The 21,377-nt window shown below is 45.5% G+C and overlaps 1 protein-coding gene across 1 annotated transcript in view; it reads right to left on the minus strand.

Annotated features, from left to right (window-relative positions):
- CHSY1 (chondroitin sulfate synthase 1) overlaps window positions 1-21,377 on the minus strand; it is a 76,717-nt gene that overhangs the window by 47,651 nt on the left and 7,689 nt on the right. Inside the window, 1 exon segment of the mRNA XM_036389804.2 lies at window positions 19,468-19,963. Within this exon segment, the coding sequence (XP_036245697.1) occupies window positions 19,468-19,963 (496 nt within the window).

Below are 21,377 nucleotides of genomic sequence, written 5' to 3' on the forward strand. Positions count from 1 at the left end.
AAATACTTCCTGTACTATGGAAATCAAATTCTTCAGTCATCATTTGCATGTCTAAGTTAATGCATGGCAAACAATGCAGAAAACCTCAATGTCTTTATCTCAGCGCTGCAGGGAAGTGTTTATTCAAGTTACAGGCATCTTGCAGACGTCAGTATTGTATGTGCATTTTACAAGACATGTCATTTATTAATGTATGGAATAACTTCTGTGGGTTTACCTATGTAGGAGCATTTTTCACATCTGTAATTCCTCATTTCTTTCCTCCACTATATTTAATTTCCAAACATCAAACCTAGTATTGCCACAAGAGTGCCAATCCCTCCCTCTGACAATGGAGACAGCAGGTAAAACAGATAACCCTTCAGGAAATTGCTTCTCCTACCTCCCCAAACACAAATTTTCTTCCTAAATTCCCTTTTTCTCCCCAAGTGCAGGCCTTGTTGGTATTTCCCACCAACAGGAGATCTTACATGGTTGATAAAAATCAGACATTTAACAGCTTGACACCCCACCCCCAGTATTTATAAAGGATTTGATGCATTTCAAAGGGAGATTCCCAGCTCGATAATGGAAGAGCCATTACTGGAGCCTAGTCCTGCAAAAGTCCAAGACACTGAGCTTTAATGTCATGCCAATCTTATGCACAGAACAGCTACTTTGGGTAATTACAGAAGTTGTAATAATGCCTTTGGAGGCCCATGAAGTTGAGCTCACTCAAGACACGTAGTCTTGTAGGAAGAAACATTTTCAACAGGGATTCAATTTCTTTTAATAAAATAGTGAGAATCTTATCCTTTAGACATCAGTAGTTTATAGTAGTTCTTGTAATTATGTACAAGATTTGTAATCTTTAGCTGATGCACATCAGCATAACCTTGGCTACCTGATCAAGTTACACTTACTTACATCAGAGGAAAATTCAACCTTATGCCAGGCCTTATTTAGCAGTACCTCTTGCAGCTTATCTGTATTTCACTTTCAGTATTAATATATTTTTTACAAAATAATCTTAAATGTCATCTGATACAGCACTTGCTGTTTGGAAATGAGCATTTTACCACAGCAGAATTAATTTCCAATTGTTTGTACATTAAAGACAGTTCAACCCAAATTGATTGGGAGCGCCTGCAGAAAGTTCAAGAGAAACATTTGTCAGGATGAGGCTTTTTGGGGAGGCTCCTTTTGCTGCAGGTGAAGGATGAAGGTACATCCCATGAGCACAGGGATCTGAGCTTTTCCTCTCTCCCTGGGAGGGAACAGCCTGTTCTTCAAGCAGGCAAAAAGCAGCAAAAGCCAGCAAAAAATAAAAAAAAAATTTGATAAAATACTAAAATCTTGTTAGCTACTGTGCACCTCAGCTTTCAGTGACGTCTTTGGTGCAGCCTTCACGTTTTCAAGTCCCTTCTGTTAACCAGGCGTGATTAATTCCCCTTCAGTTTCCCAAGCCTGCTTCTGCTTAGAAGCCAATTTAGCAATTAAATTAATCGTCAAATATTTCTTGCCAGAGAATAAAAAAGAAGTTTCACTCGCCTGGGCAAAACGCAATTCCCGAAGGATTTGAGCATTTAATGAGCGGAACAGTTACAAAAAAATGTAAAAACTGGCAAATCAGACAGCAAAGAAAGAGACAGGAAGTGACAGATTTAAGAAAATACCTCTAAAGTAGAGGAAATGAGTCGTCCTTTAAGAAGAAATCATACATATAAAGCACATAAAACAGAGTATTCTTTGTAGACTCGACTGAAGAAGGAAAGAAAAAAAAAGAAGAGATAAAAAAAGGCACATCCTGAATAGCATTAAAAGCAAGTCAGCTTCAGTGGTCAGCCTCTTCTAGTCAAGATGGAAATTTGCATCATTTTAAAAGCAGTGTCCAAAGTCTATCTGAGGAAAAAAAAAGTGTGAAAAAAGGAGAAAAAAGGCACTAAATGCATGGAGAGGAGTGACTTGAGCCAGCGAGCGGACACACAGCTGCCCACGTGAAATAAAAGGTCTGCTCCATGCACTGTAAAGTCCTAAGGGTGATAGTCCTGAAAGGAGAAAAGGATTTTTTTTAAAAAAACAAAATGCACTTCTCCCAGAAGGGATGTACTGAGAAGAGCCTTGTGCTGAGTTTCTGCCCAGGTGAAGTTCTGCCCAACTGAGAGACTTCTGCAGCGATTTACCAGCTGGAGGCCTCGGTGGTACCCAAGGTCTGGGATGCACCTTTATCACAGGCTGGCAATTCTGGGCAATTCCCAGACTGACAACAGCAAAACTGCCCAGCTGGATCCACTAAAGTCCTGGACACCCCAGCACTAGGTCAGGGAGGGGACTGGGGGCAATCTGAGGACGGTGCTAAGGGCTTTGAGTGACACTGACATTTTTAAATAGGTAACTCAAGCCCCGCTTATGTGAAGTTAAGTCTTTGTTAAACGCCCATTTTTTGAAGCTGGTTGCTATAATGCAGGAAATGTCACACATAAAAGAGCTTTATGTGAGTACAAACATCTTACAGGGCAAATTTAACCTCTGAGATTGTGTGTTCATCCCTACAAAAGAACATTCATTGTCCAGACGTGCTCAGTGAGGTTTTGCTGGAGAGGAGGGAAATGCAAGAAAAAAAAATATCCTCACTGCATTTTACAACTACAAAAGGCACTTCTAAGACATTTTTGTATAACTACAAGATTCTCTTTCATTATAATGTTACGTCATTAAATAAAAATTTACCTGGGTTTGATTCTTAATTTTTGGAGTTATTTGTCTTTCCCAAGGTAGAGAAATGAGACTAATTAATAAATGTGAAAGCCTTCTGCCACAAGGATTTCCCTTGAAAGGGCGGTAACAGCAATTTTAGCACTGAGCTGCTTGAAGCAAGCTCTCTGCCTGGTTTTCTCTGGCCATAAAGGAGCAGCAGCTACCCTGAGCAACAAGCCTGCTACTGTAATATATCACTCATCACAGCCTAACTGGCATGATAAAGTGTTTGCTCGTGAGGGGATTGTGTGGCCAGTCCAAACAAAGACCACTTCATCTTGCATTTCCTAGAAATCTTTTTTTCTAGCAGAAAAAAGCTCACATCCTGACCTGTGCCTATGGAGAATGGTGGGAAGCCTGAGCCACTCCCCAGCCCTCCCCCTCTCCCCACAAGGCAGAGCTGCCTGCATGCCCTGTCAAATAACTGCTCTGTTGCAGATCCCTGATGCATTTCATTCAGTTACAAATGAAATAATATTATAATCACTTGGGGGTTTATTACTGTTACCTGGAGACACTGCCAGCAGCTCCCTCCAGCACTTTGCTGAGTGGATGAGATTTGCAGCAAACCTAAAGCAATCAAGCCAGCAAGGTCATCTTTATTGCAGAGTGAGAAATAAAGGCTGCATGAGCCTCACATGGTATTTCACTCCTCTCCCTCCTCATTTCCCTGCTCCTTCCAACAGCTCCAGTTCCTGAAAGCTCCTGGGGAGAAGATGTGGAACTGCCGGGAGAGCATCTCCCCATCCCTGACTGGGAGCAGGGCTGCACATATACAGATCTATTTAGAGATATTTACATGTGCAAAACCCCACTTCTTCCAGCATTTCCCCTGGAAGATAGAGAAACCAACAAACAGAGTGATCTATCATCTCTCCAAACTGTTAAATTTGCTGTGCTGTGGGCAGGCAGGGATTTACCCAGCAGCAGCTCTGGTTTGAAGTGCACAATCCAGAGATGAGCATGCCTCAGCACCCTCTGAATGCCCTTGTGGTTTAATTCCCCTTCAGGTCCTAGGAATTTCCTGCTTCCACTGACATTACATGGCTCTGAGCTTCCCCTGCTACCCCTGCATGGAAAGCAGAGCTCTCAGCCTTGACCTTCAGCCCAAGTGCTGGGGGCAGGAGGGAAGGTGTGTTTGGCCACCTGACATGGACCCTTCCTCTTGGGCCCTTTTGGGAGGTAGGAACTACAGTTACACCTGGGAGATTTTCCATCCCAGCCTGGTTAACCTGTGCATCCAAGTCCCCAATCTCAACATCCAAAGGACACCTGCCAAAAGCCAGCATGAGATGGGGGTGCTGCCTTCCCAATGCTACACTGCCTTGTTCAAACACCATCTGATGTCCAAGAGCCACGGGACAGCTCATGCCCAGCCTGTGAGAGCCTGCTGGCCTCTTGGCCTGCCTCCTTTGGTGGCCAGTGAGCTCTCGATCCCATGAGAGAACCAATGTGGCCACTCCACATGGGAGGTGACAAGGAAAACAGGGCAGATGAGAGCTGGCAGAGCAGCCAGGGAGCTCTCCTAAAGCACAGACAAGTTCTCTCTTTCCCAAGCTGTTTGTGTAAATTGAATTTGCTTCAAGTTAAAACATCATTCAAAAGACGTGGTTCTGCTCTTGCTCACTCAGTGCTGGCCATGGCACTGTGTGGTGTCCTGCCACTCACTGCTCCTCCCTCAAATCTCCTGGCACGTGAGTGTTCCAAGGCCAGGGCTGGAGCACACAGTCTGTGCCCTCCCTGCACAGCTCCCACACTCCCAGCTGGGACACAGCAGCCCCTGTGGGATTACAGACTCCACGCTGCAGCAGAACAAACATGGAAGGAGCTCTCTCCACACTGCAGCCCGTCACCTTCAGCCCAGGCCCACTCTGAGGGAATGAAAAACAACCCAAACTGGATCATCCACATAACCACAGCACCACAGGCCAGCGGGGATACTGCCCTGACAGGACACGGTGCCAACAGCTTCCCTGGCAGGACACGCTCAAATCCACGGGGCAACTGGATCTGAGGAGAATGGACAATCCCATGGTCTGTTTGAAACGTTATAGAAGACACAGGTTGAATATTAATCAGAAAGAAAAAAGTACTGATCATCACCATATCAATGGGCTCAGTTTAGCTTTCAGTGCTCATTATTGTCTGGTGTGAGGTGCAGGACTGAGTCTGTGCAGATATTTCCAAGCTGCAAAGTTATAGCTATGGTTTTATCCCCAAAGCCTCTAGAAAGGACTGCAGCAACTCCATCCTACACTTGAAGATTTAAAAATAAATTTTAAATACCCCAGCTCTGCAACAGCATCCAAGTGACAATGCTCAGGAACAGGGTCTGGAATATTTTACAGTGATTCTGCTCCATTCCAGCACACATATTTACTTTAGCTGACCACAGAGTGCATGAGCACACAGCTACATGAAAAGGGGTGCTTTCCAGTGTGTGGCAACCGGGGGAGTCTAACCAGAATATTAAGAGACAGCCATATTTTACTATTATTTACCATCAAGGCACCACAAGAACCACTGCAGTTCCTTTCTTCTGAATATAATCATCATATTGATAAAACTGGCAGCATTCCCAAACTGGACACGGCTTTTTTGTCCCACCACACAAAGAGAGGCAGACACAAAGACAACCAGTGACGTTATATTGGCTACCAAAGAAAACAAAATCCAAGCCACTGTTCTTCACTGCATGCTCTTTGCTTGGACAGGAAGAAAACATATTCTAAGAAGTCACTTTCAGACCTGTAAAGAGTTGACTGTTTTGCATGGTAACTAGGCATGAAATTACAGCAGCTACAATTCAGTGTTTTTCCTATGTTGGCCATCAGTCAGGTGCACGAGTGCTCCCACTTGGATTTAATTCGGATGCCACGCCAGAACACATCCCATCAGCATGGGATGTCACACTTGTCACTTCCATGCAGGATGGTTTTGCTGGCATGTGGAAGCAGCTGAGGCTCACAGCATGTTGCTTTCTTGGCAGGTATTCCACCTTGCCTAGGGGAGACACGCATAGGGGAGTTCTACGTCTAGGAAAAATAAGATTATTGTAGCCCATCAGATATGATTTCCGGCTTTAGGGATTAGAGCTGTGGCCCAGCCAGAGAAAATAGCAGGTTGCTCCATAGCTTGCACCTTGTAACATTTTATTGTTTACCTGCATTTATCTCAGGCTAACTTCCTTTCTGAAGGCCTATCTCAGTCCTTCTCTGCCCACTCCCATCACACACCCAGCCCTCTCTACTCTCAGAGAAACTGCAATTAAGGTTAAGCACATTTAAGTTTCATATCATCATAAAGAAGTAGTTCCTTCAACATCTGCAAGTGACTGTGACTGCTTTTCCTCCTCCTCCTCCTCCTCCTCAGCACTTCCCACCTCAATTTTTGCCCCTCTGTTGGTCCTCTGCGAACAGCTCCCTGATTTACCAGACAAGAAACTGCTTCACTTGGAGCAGCAGCTACAAAAGGAGCAACATCTGCTCTGTAAGCACTCAGCAGAACGTTGCACAAGAGCACTTACTTTAGCCTGCCTGATATTGCAAATGCCAAAGGAATCTGGTTCCCTCGTATCTCTACTCACGGGACCTCTGTTTAGAATATTTGAAATTACTTAGGCTCCAGCACATTAATAAGACCCCCCCTGGGTTTCACCCTGGGTCTTTTGCTTTCACCACCCTTCACCTCCAAGAGGCTTTTTTCCCATTGCTCCACTTTGCTCCCTGGTTCCAGTGAAGAGTCTCATCTGCACCCCTGCAAGCTGGGCTCCCTCAGTTTTCTTAGGAAATCATCTCCAGTGATTGCCTTAGGCCACGGTTGAGAAAGACTGATGGAGAACTGCAGGTTTGTCTGTATGCAGCTCAATTCATTCCTTCTGATGCCCTCTGGGAACCAGAGCACACCATGCTGATTCTTTTTGACATTTCTGCCTGTGACTTTTCTGCCCCTAAACAGGTGGGGAGGGGACATTTCCTGATCCCGCTCTAGGAAAAGGTCCATTCCAGCAGAAAATTTGGTTCTCCCTCTCCCTCCTGAAAACAAGTCTGCTCCTGCCTCACCTCGCTTCAGCCTGCTGGTGGAATTTTAATTGCAGTAACTGGTGAAAGGGGGGGGGAAAGTGTGGTTTGGCTGCAGGACACGGAGTCAGGACCTCTTACACTCTGCACCTTGCCCTGACGGTACCTCCTCCTGTGCCCTGGGGATAACCCCGTGCCATGCAGGGAGAGCTGCTGCTCCCCAGCGTGGAAGGAGCATGGGAAAGGTTTGCAAAGCCCTTTGATGGTAAAGCACAAAATTCTAGACCCGGGGTAACAGCTCCCTCAGTGTACTGGGGAATCAGGTTCCTCCAAGTTTCCCTGCAAGCAAGGTCAAAACCACACTTCAAGTTTGCCTGAGAATGACAGCCAGTCTAAAATTAAGCTGAAAAGTAACTTCTCACCCTCTTGTGAAACAGGCCACAAAAAAGCCTAAATGCATCTTCAAAGCCAAAACAGATCTTCAGCAAGAAATGCTCCCTGGAGAGGGGAGCAAGCACTGCACATGTTCCAAGGCAGAGCTGGGTGTCGACACCAAGGCCTGGACAGGGCAGAGCTGCTGCTCTCAAGGGACAGGGACATGGTATAAAGTGCCATGGACCCATCCCAAGTCACCTTTTGCCACACTCAGCTACCAAATCTCACTATTTATCCACACTAATGGAGCAGAAGGGAAGAGCAAGGTCAAACCAAAAGAGCTTAACATTAAACAGCACATCCCTCTCGTGCTCTTCCTCCATCCCATGAGACCTATCTCATGGTAATTTGATGGAAAGCTGTTTTTCCACCCAAGCTCTACTTTGAGTCAAAAAGCCAGCAGTGACAGCATCAGAAAGCTATTTGGGAATGGAACTGAAAAGCTGTCAGATAGCTTTGTGGGGTTAAAAAAACCAGCTCAGAAAACCAAACACAGGAGACAGGAGATGGCAAACCTCAAGATGTCTGAAGACCACAGGAGACAAACTCAGAGATTTTCAAATCACCAGGACTTTGTCAGTTTACAGAGCCTCCTCTCACTCCCTCCCCTACATTTCAGACGATGAGTGTGCATTTCTGGGCAGGACTGGTTTCAGCCAAGTATCTGTGGAACAAGCATGAGGACACGTGCAGGAGGAAAAAAGTAACAGTGGAGGCGGGGAAAAGATGGGGGAAATTATTCCAAAGGCTGCAATAAAGTTCAAAAATTTTAAGAAGTCAGGATTTTTTTCCATTTAAGTGCCTGGTGAAGGACTGGGGTGCCTCTGTTATGATGCACACAATGTCCTTCAAGCCAGGTCTGTCTCTGAAGAAGAAATTCAACACACTTTTCCCCAGAGAAAGTTCTATTGTCCTGCAGTCGCTGCCAAATTCAGATGTTTAATTCAAAGTGTGAACCAGAAGGATTCCAGTCTGCTTTTAGAGAGAAAATCTCCAGGCTACCGCTCCATCCCATAACTAACACCAGCTTTGTTCAGAGCAGGACACAGCACAGCTCCCTATCCTCAAAAGGCAAGGGAGGCAACATATAAACAACATATCACTGTACATCACAGCCTGGGAGCTGCATACCTCAAACAGTAAGCAGTGCTAACAGTCTGAGGCACCTCGACAGATGTATGGCCAAGCAGCCATAAAGGAGCCTTTGTGCTGCCTGAACTGAAACAAGGCATTTTCTGTACGGGACCGGGCCCGAGCACCGAGCACCATAAACGGCGTTACACATTTCACACCTCCCCTGCACCGGGGCAGATGGCACAAGGCAGCATGGAGGAATGACCACATCAGGGACCTGCAGGAGCCACTCTGCAGCCACAAGGAAGATGACTTTGCCCTCAGCTTCCATCCCCCTCGCTTGCAGGTCCCATGTCAGAAGTGCCTGGGTTAAAGCGGAGCCAACCCGCCATTGAGCAGAGGCCTGTCCCTGCAGGACAGTCCGTGCAAAAGATCACCGCAAATACTTGTGATCCACCTCACAAAGGCTTTTCATCCTCGTGCTTAAGCACCCAGCTGCTATTTTATATATATTTTGAAACACACTTTTCATCTTCGCCCTAGTTTCCAGTTCTGAAATTAGGCTAATTCTTCAAGGCCGCAGGAGCCGTGCTGTTATTTTTGGCCTAGGGAAGATAAGAAACCATGGACGGTTTTCCCTCAGCACAAGCACACACAGCAGCAGCAGCAGCAGCAAACTTCAGGATTCAGCCAAACACATTATTCCACAGGATCAGAAGTGGCTTCCAGTTGGGCCCAGTAAAACACAGCAAGAAAAAGTACAACTGCAAAAGGCTCTCGCAGTGACTGCAGTGCATGTTTCAACTCCAGGGAAGCAGAGAGAGAGAGGGGGGGGGAAAAAAAGAATATTTGAAAAAGTCAAAGAAAAATTGCTCTGTCCAAAACCTGGAAAAGCCACAGTTAGCAAACATTCCCAGGGAAGCAAAATCCCTGCTGCTTTATGAAGATTAAATCTGCTATTGTCTCACAGTTGTTGGCTGTTTGCTTTTTTTTTAAATAAAGTTCCCCTTGGCCAAAGATGTTAGGAAGTATCTTCAATAAGAAAAGGATATAAAAACAAGTATGCCAGTTAATAAATCAGTGATAAGGTTAAACAAACAAGGTAAGGTAAGGTGAGCGTAAGGTTTCTTGACAAATCATCTTTGATAAGGTTAAGCAAATTTCTCTTTTGTCAGGACAGGAAAGATACACATGCAAGGGCACAATATTTTTGCTGACATGGACAATGAATGTGAGAGGTATGTTCTGAGTCACTCACGTTGGACAAGACATTTTTTCAAGCATATGGTCTGAAGACTGTAGGAAACCATTCAAAAAAATTAGGTCAGGCATTTAACCCACTCTGCACCTTTACATTGAGGGGGACTGCAGGAAAAAAAGCTTTATAAAAAATTCAGACCTTAGATGCAGACAGTTCCCTGCTGAATATCCATGCAGAATTACACATAATGTTAATTCTCAACAATCCATCCACCCAGAACTTTGTCCTTCTGAGGACAGAGAACATTGCCCTTATGCAGAGACGCTAAGGAGTGAATTCTGATGTCTCTTGGGCAAGCACTTTCTCTCTCTGCAAGACAGTAACACACAATTAAAAGTATGGTTACAAAGGATTAGGGCAGCTCAGTTAATGCAAACTAGCACTCTCTCCTGCATTCCTCACTAATACAGTGGTGACATAACCAGCCAAAACATGTAGCTTTAATTCAAATAAGGTTTAAAGAAGTTACTGCCAAGTAATTACACCCATTGAGCAGAGGAACCTTCATTAATACCCCGCTGCCGTTCTCAGAGCGCTTTTCCAACCAACTGCACCAATCTGAAGTGGCAACCATGGACAAGAGCAGGCAACAAGTTTTCATGAGCAGACTTGTGCCTGCCTTTCAGGAGACACTGACACATGGCTGAGCACAGCCACGAGGACAGAGGCAAGGACACAGCATCCAAGTGCTGGCTGCCTCCTCAGAAGGGCTGGGGCAGCCCCGAGGTAGAGGAGCTTTCTGGTAATGTCCTCCTTTATTTTTCTGATAACACGCTTTTCTTTGCAGCTGAAAGAAGGTGACACTGGCACTTCAGCAAGTTTTCTACTACCCTCTTCTGCTTTCTAATGAACTGCTGGCCAAGTCCAAGCCATGGGTTCCCATTTATTTCATCACTAATCCTAGCCTCTGTGTAAGAACCTGTGCTTAATCCACAAAGAGTACCGGATGCTTCTGAAGATTGCTTCCAAGAACAAAAATATAGCACTCAGCTGGAGCTCCCTAAAGCCATTCAGTAGGAAGGATTAAACCCAGAGACTTGGATGGAACTTAGATCCAGTGGGCATGACCCTACCTGTGCTCTCTTCATTACACAAGAGCAGGTCGTGCCTTTGCCTTTTCCTAAACCTCTTTCTAAGCTAATGACTCCAAAGCACTGGCTCCAGGAGCCTCATCTCACTGCTCTGCACAAACATTCAGGGCTCACATCCATGTGCTCTCAGTATAAACCAGCACAGACCCAAATGAAGCTGTAGCTGCTTGTGGCAGTGCTCCCAGGACATCAGATCACCAAGCACAGAAGCTGACCACTGAAGCTGCACCTGCACTGCAGCCCTGGGAGCGAGTCCCTGCCAACAGCTCAGGTAAAAATGGCATAACACAGGCTGCAGAGCTCTCTGTGAAAAGAAAAACTGCTTCCATGCTCACCTGGAAAAGGGAGCTCACTGTACTGGCTCTCCTCTTAGCACCAATACTTCACATCAGGGCACAGCACTGAAGCATGGACAAGAGATAAATGGACAAGCAGACATTTCCTATTCAAAGAGCCTTTAAAAGAATGGTCCCTATTCGCTTTGGTTCTTAATAGCAACATAAATTATATACAGGCATTGATTCTTTTCCTGAAGTCACCATTACCACACAAGCTGCAAGTAACTGGCATGAAGTTCAGTGGGTTCTCAAGAGTCCCCCCATAAAAATCTGTCACAACTTTTACTTTTGTTTCATTATTGTAGCACCAGTTTTAACTTGCTCAAGAGACAACTGAAAAAAAAACCACTAACTTGCTCTCACTGAGTACCAGAAGTTTACTTTCATGTAAAAAAAACTTAACCAGAAATAACCAGAACTCGACTTTCAGTTGCAAGGGCTCCCAAATACACTTTTGGCTGAAACTTTAAAATTTAAGAAAACAAAGCCAGTTAGTCCCCCAAACTTTTCCAATTAAGTTCCCAACCTCATTGTGACACATAAAGGTCATTTTGGCCTAGGCATGCAGGAAGATAATCCCCACCCTTCAGGCAACTGGGATTTCTGGCAAGATTTTAAGAGGTCTCCAGCTGATAACCATGAAAAGTTCACACCACCAGGAGTCCAGATAAGCTTTTAACACAGGAAATTAGTGCAAAATTGTTTTAAGCATTTTCAAGATCAATTAAGATGGTGTAACAGTCCAGCAAAGTAGAATTGAGTTCTCTGCTTCAAATCAGATGGGTTTGGAATACAAAACAGCAGCTCTGGAGCTGGGAGGTGTCTACAGGAAATGAGGTTAGACAAATGCAGGGCAATTAATCCTCTGTGCAGTCAGATTACAGACTCCCCCATCCCCAGGGCACCAGGCACAGCCAGAGCTGGGTTTAACTGCTGCAGGTTGTCATCTTGCACCTTCCCTGCCCATGCAGGGGCCAGTGGCTCTCCCCCACAGCCTAAAATGCCAATCTCTTTTCTGACATGCAAGGTACGCACTAGGAGACTCAAAACAGTTCTCATTTGTAACTGCAGATGCAAACTATGAAAAAAAGCAGCCCCAAACGCCATTTTCTGCCTTGTCAGCACTGGAGGACCATAAAGTTCATCAAGGACACTGAATTTCAGAGAAGCAAAAGATGAACTGGGAGTTTCTGGCTAGGGTGAGGAGTCAGCTGGTGTTAACAGCTCTTTCTGGGATCTCTCCCAGCACAGGCAGCAGACCAGTGACTGCAAACAGCGTGAACTGGGGAAAATGTGACTTGTACAGATCACAAATGCATCCTCAGACGCTGCCCTGGTACACTGTCAGCCCAGGGAGCAAGGCACATGTCTCAGCACGCACAGCCTGCTAGGAAATGTTCTGTCCCAAAGCATAAAGCAAACCCTTCCTAGCAGGTTAGTGCTCACACCACTGTGGCTACAGCCACTGGCTAGAACAACTCTGGGTAATTATCCAAGCTCATTCATTGGAAGTTCAAAAGAAAATGATCTTACTATGCTAAATTTGGTTGGGGTTTTTTAAAGTAACAAACAGATATTACACTGAGACCATTGTATCCATCCATTTAAAAAACCCAAGTTTTGTTTCTTCTCTGTGATAATTCAATTGTTCTTATTGAAAAAAAATCAAGTATTTCTTAAAACACCATACTCCAAGTGGCAGGTAGCACTGAAAGCATTTGAGCTATGTGTATTCCTACCCTCCTGTTGGTGACCTCAGCTAAGTTTATATTAAGCCCCTTCCCAACATCAGCACTTCATTTTTATTTCCCAGCACCAAACAAATCTGGCTCTTCTCTCCCATGCCCACAGGCTCTGACACCTTCCTGCTGCTGGTGCTTTAAGCTGCTCACAGAACTTGGCTTTAATAGATTGAGGGGAGAAATGCAAATATTCTCTCCAAATTAACAATTAGCCCCCCCTCCTCCCACAATTACCCTCTACATAGAGATTAGCTTAAATCTTCCATACTGAGAGCCCCAGCTGACATTTTATGTCCCCTTCAGTCAAGAAAGACAATTTTGATATCTATTTTTATCACTGTCTTGTCACACAGGACACTTACAGAGATCCTGGTTTTATACAGAGATATCCATGAAATGGTTTATTCCCCCTACCTTCATCTTTTATACACAGAAACAAGCACTAAAGAAAAAGGAAAAGGAAATTTGCAAGCTCAATGTTTGGTCAGATATCATTGACCCATAGGAGAGAACTGACTACAAAGGTTTGACATTGATTAGATTTAGAATTTAACAGTGTCCTTCCAAGGTCTCCAGTCAGGTGGGATTCCCCTACAAGAGGCAGGGCAGCTCTGATCACAGCACAAGTACCAGAGGCTCAGAGCTCCAGCAAGCTGTAAAGATTTTACCCTGCAGGATGGCTTTCCCATCAGTGCAAAAGAAGAATACACAACAGAAAGCTTCTAGTCTCAGACTCACCTTCTTCTACCTATCCCCACTGCTGTTCAACAGAACAAACTCAAATCCTCAACTCTCTTCTGAGTGCCTTAATTAAGAAGCTGGCATGATGAGCTATTTTCTTAGAGTTCTTTGTCCTGTCATGCTATGAAGGATTAGCTTTTCCTGACTTGTCCTCAAGATAACAACCAATCCTGATGTCTCCCTCAACTCAACAGGCTGCACAGACCCTAATTTATAACAAAACCACTGCACTCCAAGACAACAGTAATGGGGGGTTAGCAATACTTCTGTTTGCTGGATTCATGGCTGAAGCTTCCTAAGAGTCTGCACGACACCATCAAAGTCCTCATTTCAGCAACCCTCAGCTTAGGCATTAGGTCAAGTCATCCAGCTAACTAAGGACAGATTAACCATGTGCTCACAAAATCTAGGTCAGTCCCAAACAGGCTCCACAGCCGGGAAAGGCCTCTCTGTGTCAGCAAGAATCCCCCAGCCCTCCCCTCTGAAAGGATGTGCTGCAGAAAGTGAGTGGGACCCAGATTCACTTTTTGTTACGTTTGTTCTTCATTTCTACAGCACAGAATAAACCTTGACCAACCTGCATTCAGAAGTCAGTAAGAAACCAGTCAGTAATGTCAAGTTCTCCCTCTCTGGAATATCTGGTTCTCAAATATTCAGTTATTTTCTGAAGTGAAAGAGCCAGGTCAGGACCTGGCTGCAGACCTGAGACTTGTCTCCCATTCCAAACCTTCCAAATCCTCCTAACCCACACCTCAGTTCCACAGACCCATTCTGCAGCCTTTACTCTCTCCTGTGACCTCTCTGCCCTCCTCCCCAGCAAACACTAAAATTAGACCACACTGCTCCCCCAGTGCTGTCATGGGCTCCCTGTCACATCAGTCATGTATTTCAGTCTCACCCTGAGCCCATACATCACCTCCCCTGCCCAGATAATGCTCTTCTCCAGTCTTACCTGTCTGTCCTTTGACAAAGTGCCATTCCTCATTACCTTCAGGGAGCTCAATCTCCATCCATCCCCAGAATGCATGGCCACCCACTTACATCTTAATCTGAAGCCAAAAAGACATCTCTGAGGCATTCCAAAGATAAAATTAGGTGCTGGAGGAAAGATGGCTTATAAACATCCACTCTAAAACTCTGGGCATGCTTGTATCCTCCCTCTCTCACACACACAATTCAACATCACAGGTTTCTTGAAATTGAGAGATGCAGTGGGCTGCACACACAGCAAGATAAGGTGTCTGTGCTGTCAGGGTTTGTCAAGTTTCCATGCTCTGACTTCAAAAATGTCCAAGCTTTGAAGCCAGGACAATACACACATACAGTAATGTCTTATTTCAGGAGTGCTGCTGGAAGCTCCTGCTACAAAGACAAGTGAATTCTTTCATTTGCTGGCTGGGAGTCCAAGGAGAGGTTCATGGAGCAAGAACAACCAAACACCACAGTCCAACCCCACTGCCCCCAGTGTCTGCAGAGAACAGAGGTGCTGCAGAGCCCCCTCACAGAGCCCATCCTGCCCTGCTCTGGGAGCTCACTCTGTGCTGGGTGTCACTCACCACCCAGCCACAACAGGATCAGTCTCCTTTTTGTTAATGAGAGAAGGGAAAAGCAAAGGAACTGGAGCTCAGCCATTAACAGCAGCATCTCTTTCCAGTCTTTCAGATCTGATCTATCACTGCAGGACTATAATTGATTTTATTTTTTTTTTACTTCCAGCTGTCTTACAGAAAAGCATAAACTTCAGTTTTGCCCTTGGGAACATCCATCCCAGAAATGGTATGTTCTGGCACTGCCAGTGTACTTGGCAGATCAAATGAGCACTTTAAGAGCTTTCTTAACTTCAGTGAACTTCAGAGTAGCAATTATCTTCAATTACTCCAGATGAAAGACCACACAAAATGTTAATTCAAGCCCCCCTTCTCCCAAAGCCCCCTGCTATCCCTGGTCACCAATGTCCTACTTTTTCCTCTCACCAACACCCAAAAGGTTGGACCTGCTCTTCCTTGCTGCTTATGTTTCCTGGTGTGATCAACGCCCTTGTCATACCTTCCTTTCCATCCTGTCTCCTTTCAGGACATTGCAGAGTACTTGTTGCAGTTTGGAGGAAAGCACTGCTTTCTCCACACAGATACACTTGCTGCATCTCACCTAATTTCTCCCACAGCCTCAATCAGAACAGGAGATAAAACAGACAAAATTGGTTATTTATACCTGCCAGAGGTAGGAAAAGATGCTCCACTGGATCCACTGTAGGATCCACTATTGCACTGTAGGACACAGAGGAAGGAACTGGGATCACCTGAGAGCAGCATATGTCACAAGGGTTTAAATACAAAAGAAATTAATGAGATATAGCAGCACTGCCTTGACTTCTAGCAGCTACAAAGAGCCTGTAATAAAATTGTGAGGCTGTTAACCACAAATTAGAACAATACTCAGCAACAGCTGCAAAACAAGGCTGAAACAACACTAAGCTACACAGCAGTGACTTTGTAGTTCAGGTGCATTTAAAGGAAATGTTAGACACAAAACTGAAATCAACAATACTTTTGGGATGGTTTAAATCACAAATGAAAGAGCTTGTCATCAAAACCAGAACATGTTCTCAGGCTGAAATCCAAGACCCTGCGTGGCACCACATGGCAATGTAGGAGAAAACAAAACTTCCACGTCCCTGTGATCCACATGAGATGGACTGGAAGAACTACTGGTGGGAGGAAAGGGGAGAAGGAAGGAGACTTAAGTAGGCAATCTTTTCCTGAGGATAACACCCAGCAACGTGCCAGAAGTCTTAAGTACCAGTATTCACTAGAAATGCAGAACCATTTCTGAGAAAGTCCACTCCAAGCCTTTAGTTCTCTTAAAAAAAAAAAAATGACCACACTCTGTATTTCTTCATGAACTCTAAAGCTCCCTTCTGGAAGCTTCAGAGATTTCATAGCTCCATTCTTTTCGTGACTGTTTTCTTATAATTTGCTGCATAAACTCTCTGGCTTTGGCTGTTCCACCCTATAGAGCGCTGAGTTTTACAGCTATCTGTCAAACAGCAGCGACAGTCTGGGGTTTGTTTTTACAATTATGATAATCCTTGCCCTAAAGAACTTACATTTAACAGCCATGTCTCATCTGTGACTCACTCAACCTTCGTCAAATAAGGCTGTGTCAAATAACAGCTCCGAGCCTGGTCATAGGAGCTTAAAATCCCTGGGCTGCAAACTGCTCCCAAAGCAGCAGCCTGGGTGGGTCAGAGCTGCCCAGAGCCCAGAGAGCTGCAGTTGTCCTCAACCTTGCACATGCTGCTGCTGCTTTTCTGGGCTGAGATGACACAGGAAGTCCAAAGAATGGTGGTGTCAATTCCTCTACTGTGTCTGCTGAAAAGCTCCTGAGGGCAGGAAGAGCGTGAACAAATCCTCCCAAGTCTTGAAATGGGCAATAACCGATGCCACTCTAATGAAGTGGTCTGAGAGGCACTGCAGAGAGCAGAGAGTGACAGAAACACAGAAAGGGGGGGAAAAAGGGGCTTTGAGACAAACTGCTGCGAGCAGAAATGCCACACAGAGCTGGGCTGGTGATGCATTCGGGCAAACCACCAGGGCCAGGGAAGATGAGCAGCACAGTGAAGACATTGTGGGTTCCCAAAATCAGAGAAAGGGGGACAGTGACAGTCATGGAGATGAGCAAAACGATTCTGGGCAGGGAGCCCACCACGAGAACAGTGCAGGGAAAAGCCACCCGTGGTGAGGACCAGCAGGGCACTCCACGCCCGAGATGCTGAGAATGAAACCCAGTGAGCTGGGGGCTCACTGCAGGGACCTGAACTGCTCCCTTGTTCTGTGCTGCCACTCGAGCCTCTTCAGAATAGGAAGTGCAGGCTGCAAAGGAGAAGTCTGAGGTTTGGGATTTCTAAGGCCAACACTTCTCTGTCTACTGAGCCTTGTGCTGTCACAGCTTTTCCTCTGATGGGAATTGTGAAGGATGTGGTGGCTGTGCCCCAGCAGAGCAGGCACAGATAAACTTTTTGCTCCATCAGAAGCTCAGTGAAACACAACATTTTGCAATTCACTTACAGTGGCCTGTTACTCGATGTTCATGAACATACAAGACATGGAAAATGTCACTTTTACACCAAGCATTTCTAACACAGCTGTTGCAACAGCTGTGTTTATTCACAGAGCTATTGCTTTATCTGAAATAAAATACCAGGCACATTTCATCTGGGCAACAAGAGGACCAGATAAAAAAAGATGACAGGTATTTAAATTGAAAAGCCACAACTAAATGAGCGTGGACTCACTTCTTGCAGAAGCTATGTGCTTTTGTCATTGAAATGTGTCCTACTCTCCCCAACAGCTGAGCCTTAACATCCCACACTCACGAGTTACTTCTGAGCACCCAACAGTTTATACACTTCACACAAACCAATTTTAAGCAATTCATGGCACTTAGGAGAATCCAGCATTAAGGCTAATAACAGAAGCTCATCAAACAAAACTGATTATGAGAAAGCCCCATCTATTTCTGTCAGACAGCATTCCCAGTGCAGTTGTGGGCTATCATTGGTTATTTCAATCCAATATTTGGTTATATTGAATTTAGGAGCCCTTTGACAGTTTCAATAGGACCAAAATGCTGACCTTCAGTAACTTATCAAATGCCAGATGGTACAGGCATTCACAGCAGAAGTTATTTCAACTCTGAATGTCTATAGTAAAAATTTTATGCTGCTAAAAACTGTGGAAAAAGTTACTGACTCTTTACGAATGGCTAAACCACAATGCTGGCAAAACATAAACTAGTTCCAGGTCTGAAAGCAGGGAATGTGGAGAGACACTGTTAGCCTAGAAAGTCTCCAGGCACAAAAGACATTAATTAATAACTGCAGCTGGAAACCTCCTTCCCTTTCCTCAGAGGCTTCCCCATCGCTGAACTGTGAACTGAAACAAAGCAACAGCTTTTAGGGGCAGAAACTCAGTGTCAAAAGCTAAACCCAAGTCTTTGCCAGTGAAAGAGTGGCTCAGCAGCGCTATCTGTCACTGTCTGTGACCTCAATGTCACTGTGAGCCACATCTCATAAAAGGACAAAGCCATGGTTGCGTCAGGTTGTAAATGTTTGTGCACAGAGACAAACTGTTCAGCCTCTCTTCTGCTTTCAACTTCTCCCATATTTCTAAGGCAGACCCACCAGCATTTACCCTGGTGAAAGTGCAGCTCAAGCTGCTTTCAACCAGGCAGTCTGTAAACACCCAGGACTCACTTCAAGGAGCCCAGCACAGCCAGGCAGGAGAAGCCCCTGTCATCCCCAGGGAGAAGCTGCCAGCTCCCAACAAACAGCAGCAGGAAACTGCCAAAAGCAGGCTCTCTAATTTTTTATCCTCCAAAATGCCAAATTTGCAGGCACATCAGTGTGGGCAGACCACGAGTTTTGGTAAGAGTGGTGGCTTGTCTGTGCTGACGTCAAGGACCTGCCGAGCAGGCGCATGCAGGATGGGGCTGCCAACGAGTGCCCGGAGCAGCAACAGATTTGGGCTGCCAGGAGGCAGCTCAGCATGCAGGGTTACAGTGCCAGCCACCATGAGACATCTCCAGTTTGGAGAAAAACTGTCACTGTCAGGGCAAACATCTGTCAGCCTCACACATTTCAACTGCAGTAAGAAACACGGTAATTGTATCATCCATTTTCCATGCTGACACCAGGACGTGCTCGGCTAAATAAGATAAAAGAGGCTTGGACAGTCAGGAGTGCAGGCACTCGAGGCCATTTTGATTTCAGCTTATTCCCTTTCTATCTAAGTAAAAATATCTGTGATGAATAACGAATGCTCCTCCACCTCTCTCCTTACTGCTGCATTTCCAAATTTTCGTAGCTCTTTCCAAGGGTGACACTCGCAGGGAACACAAAGCGTAGAAACCGTACAGACGGACGGTGACGCTGCAGAGGCAGCTGAGGCGGGGGGGATCTGCTGTGCACAACATCAACCCTCCCCTCTACCTCCTGCCCCAAAAGCCCCCTCCCCACTGCCCCGTCCTTACCTCGTAGGACCAGACGCACTGCACCCCCGCGAACCTGCGCACGCAGCGTCCCACCTCCACGTCCTCGTGCGTGGTGTACATCTCCCGCAGGCACTCGCCGATGTGCGGCACCATCCGCCGCAGCACCTCCCTGCTCATGATCACTCCTGGCCCCCCCATGCAGAAGTTCTCCCCCGGCTCCAGCGCCAGCTTCCCCATCTCCTCCGTGGTGCCGAGGCCGGTCTGGCCCAGGAACAGGGGCTCGCTGCTGTTCAGGCTCCTGAGGAAGTTCTCCAGTTTGTCCCCTTTGATGTAAACGTCGTCGTCAGCCCTCATGAACCATTCGTATTTGTCCAAGTAGTGGTCATGCATGTATTTGAGCATCATGAAGGATTTCTTCTGCGGGGGGTAGGAGTCATCCACACCTGGAAGCGGCACGATGGGGATGGGGATAGAGGTGTCCGAGCCCTCGCTGGAGAAGAATTCGACCTTGCCAGGAATGGTTTTGGACCATGTTCTAGATTGGAAAAGACAAGAAGGAATAATTAAATATGCAAACCAGGGCAGGCAGAGAGTGCTGCCACAGACTGTGGCTCACCTGCTTTACAAATTTTCTTTTTTGAACACCTTGTAAGGTTATTTTTTACCACACAAATGAGGACATTCACGTGGCACACACAGCAATTGGTACAACATACACATGATTCTGATATGACAAGAGTCTGAGTACCATTTTTGCACCTCCATATGTTAGAAAAATAATTCAATAGCAGCAGTTCACTAGTAGAAGCAGGATTCGTTAAGCACACTCAGTTTTGCACTAACAGCTATTGATCACAAAGTACAGAGGTGATCCAATAGGGGCCAACAATTCACTTACAACTGAATTTACTGCTTCCAAAGCTTCCCTGTAAGTTATTCAGCATGACAGTCACTTTCCCTCTATGCCACTCCCTCTAAGCCTCCCTAAAAGCTCAAATGTGCACTCAGAAATACAGACTTCCAGAGAGTAAATTCACATGAACTTTTAAGGAAACGGCATCCCTTGGGAAACCAACCAAAGAGCAACTTCTCCAGATGGTGTGTGGAGAAGCAAAGCGCAGAGCATGGAGCAGAAGTAACCTCAAGTGGCGTTGTCCATACCAGCAAAGTTCTAAGAGATGCCTGTAGAACTCCTAATTCCCACAGTAACATGGTGCTACCCAACACCTGCACCTCCAGCAGCTTTCCAGACATTTCATTCCAGGCTCCAGTGCAGAGGAACTGCACAGAAGAGGAGTCTTTCCTGTGCAGAGCAGCACAGCAACATCTGCTCCACACCTTCCGTGCTCCTCTCTGACAAATCCAACCCATCTGCGTGGGCAAACTGGGTCACTGATAGCAGGAAGAGCTGCAGGATGATTCCTCAAGGCAGAGCACAGCCTCCTCCAGGGAGGATTTTCAGTCACGTAACTGCTACAGCCTTGCCCTCAAAAATTATTAATTTTAAGCTTGCAGTACCATTTTCTGAAATTCTATCTGGGATAAGAGATCACATACACCTCACAGAAACATTTTTAGTCGGTAAAACTACTTTAGTTGGTAAACCAACAGGTTTTGCCCCTTTTTATATACAGGGAGAATAATCCATAATTCTATTTGGTGACTATACTCAGAATATAACCTAAAGCTGATGTGAAAAGACTCTCAAGGTAAAGGACACAGTATTCCCTCAATGCATCACTGTCACTCTGACCAGATGCCTCTCAGCACAGGCTTCTTGCCAATACCTGAGCAGATTTTGGGCAGCACAGACCATCTGAAATTTGAAATATCCAGAATTAGCTATCATATAAAGCCTGAAATATAAAAATACTTCAGGAGAATTATTCCTTAAGTTCCATCAGAAAATGTAGAGGTATTTAATGAGACTACCTGAACATCAACTTTGA

The sequence above is a fragment of the Molothrus ater genome, chromosome 13, assembly GCF_012460135.2.
Source record: "Molothrus ater isolate BHLD 08-10-18 breed brown headed cowbird chromosome 13, BPBGC_Mater_1.1, whole genome shotgun sequence".
Classification (NCBI taxonomy): Eukaryota; Metazoa; Chordata; class Aves; order Passeriformes; family Icteridae; genus Molothrus; species Molothrus ater.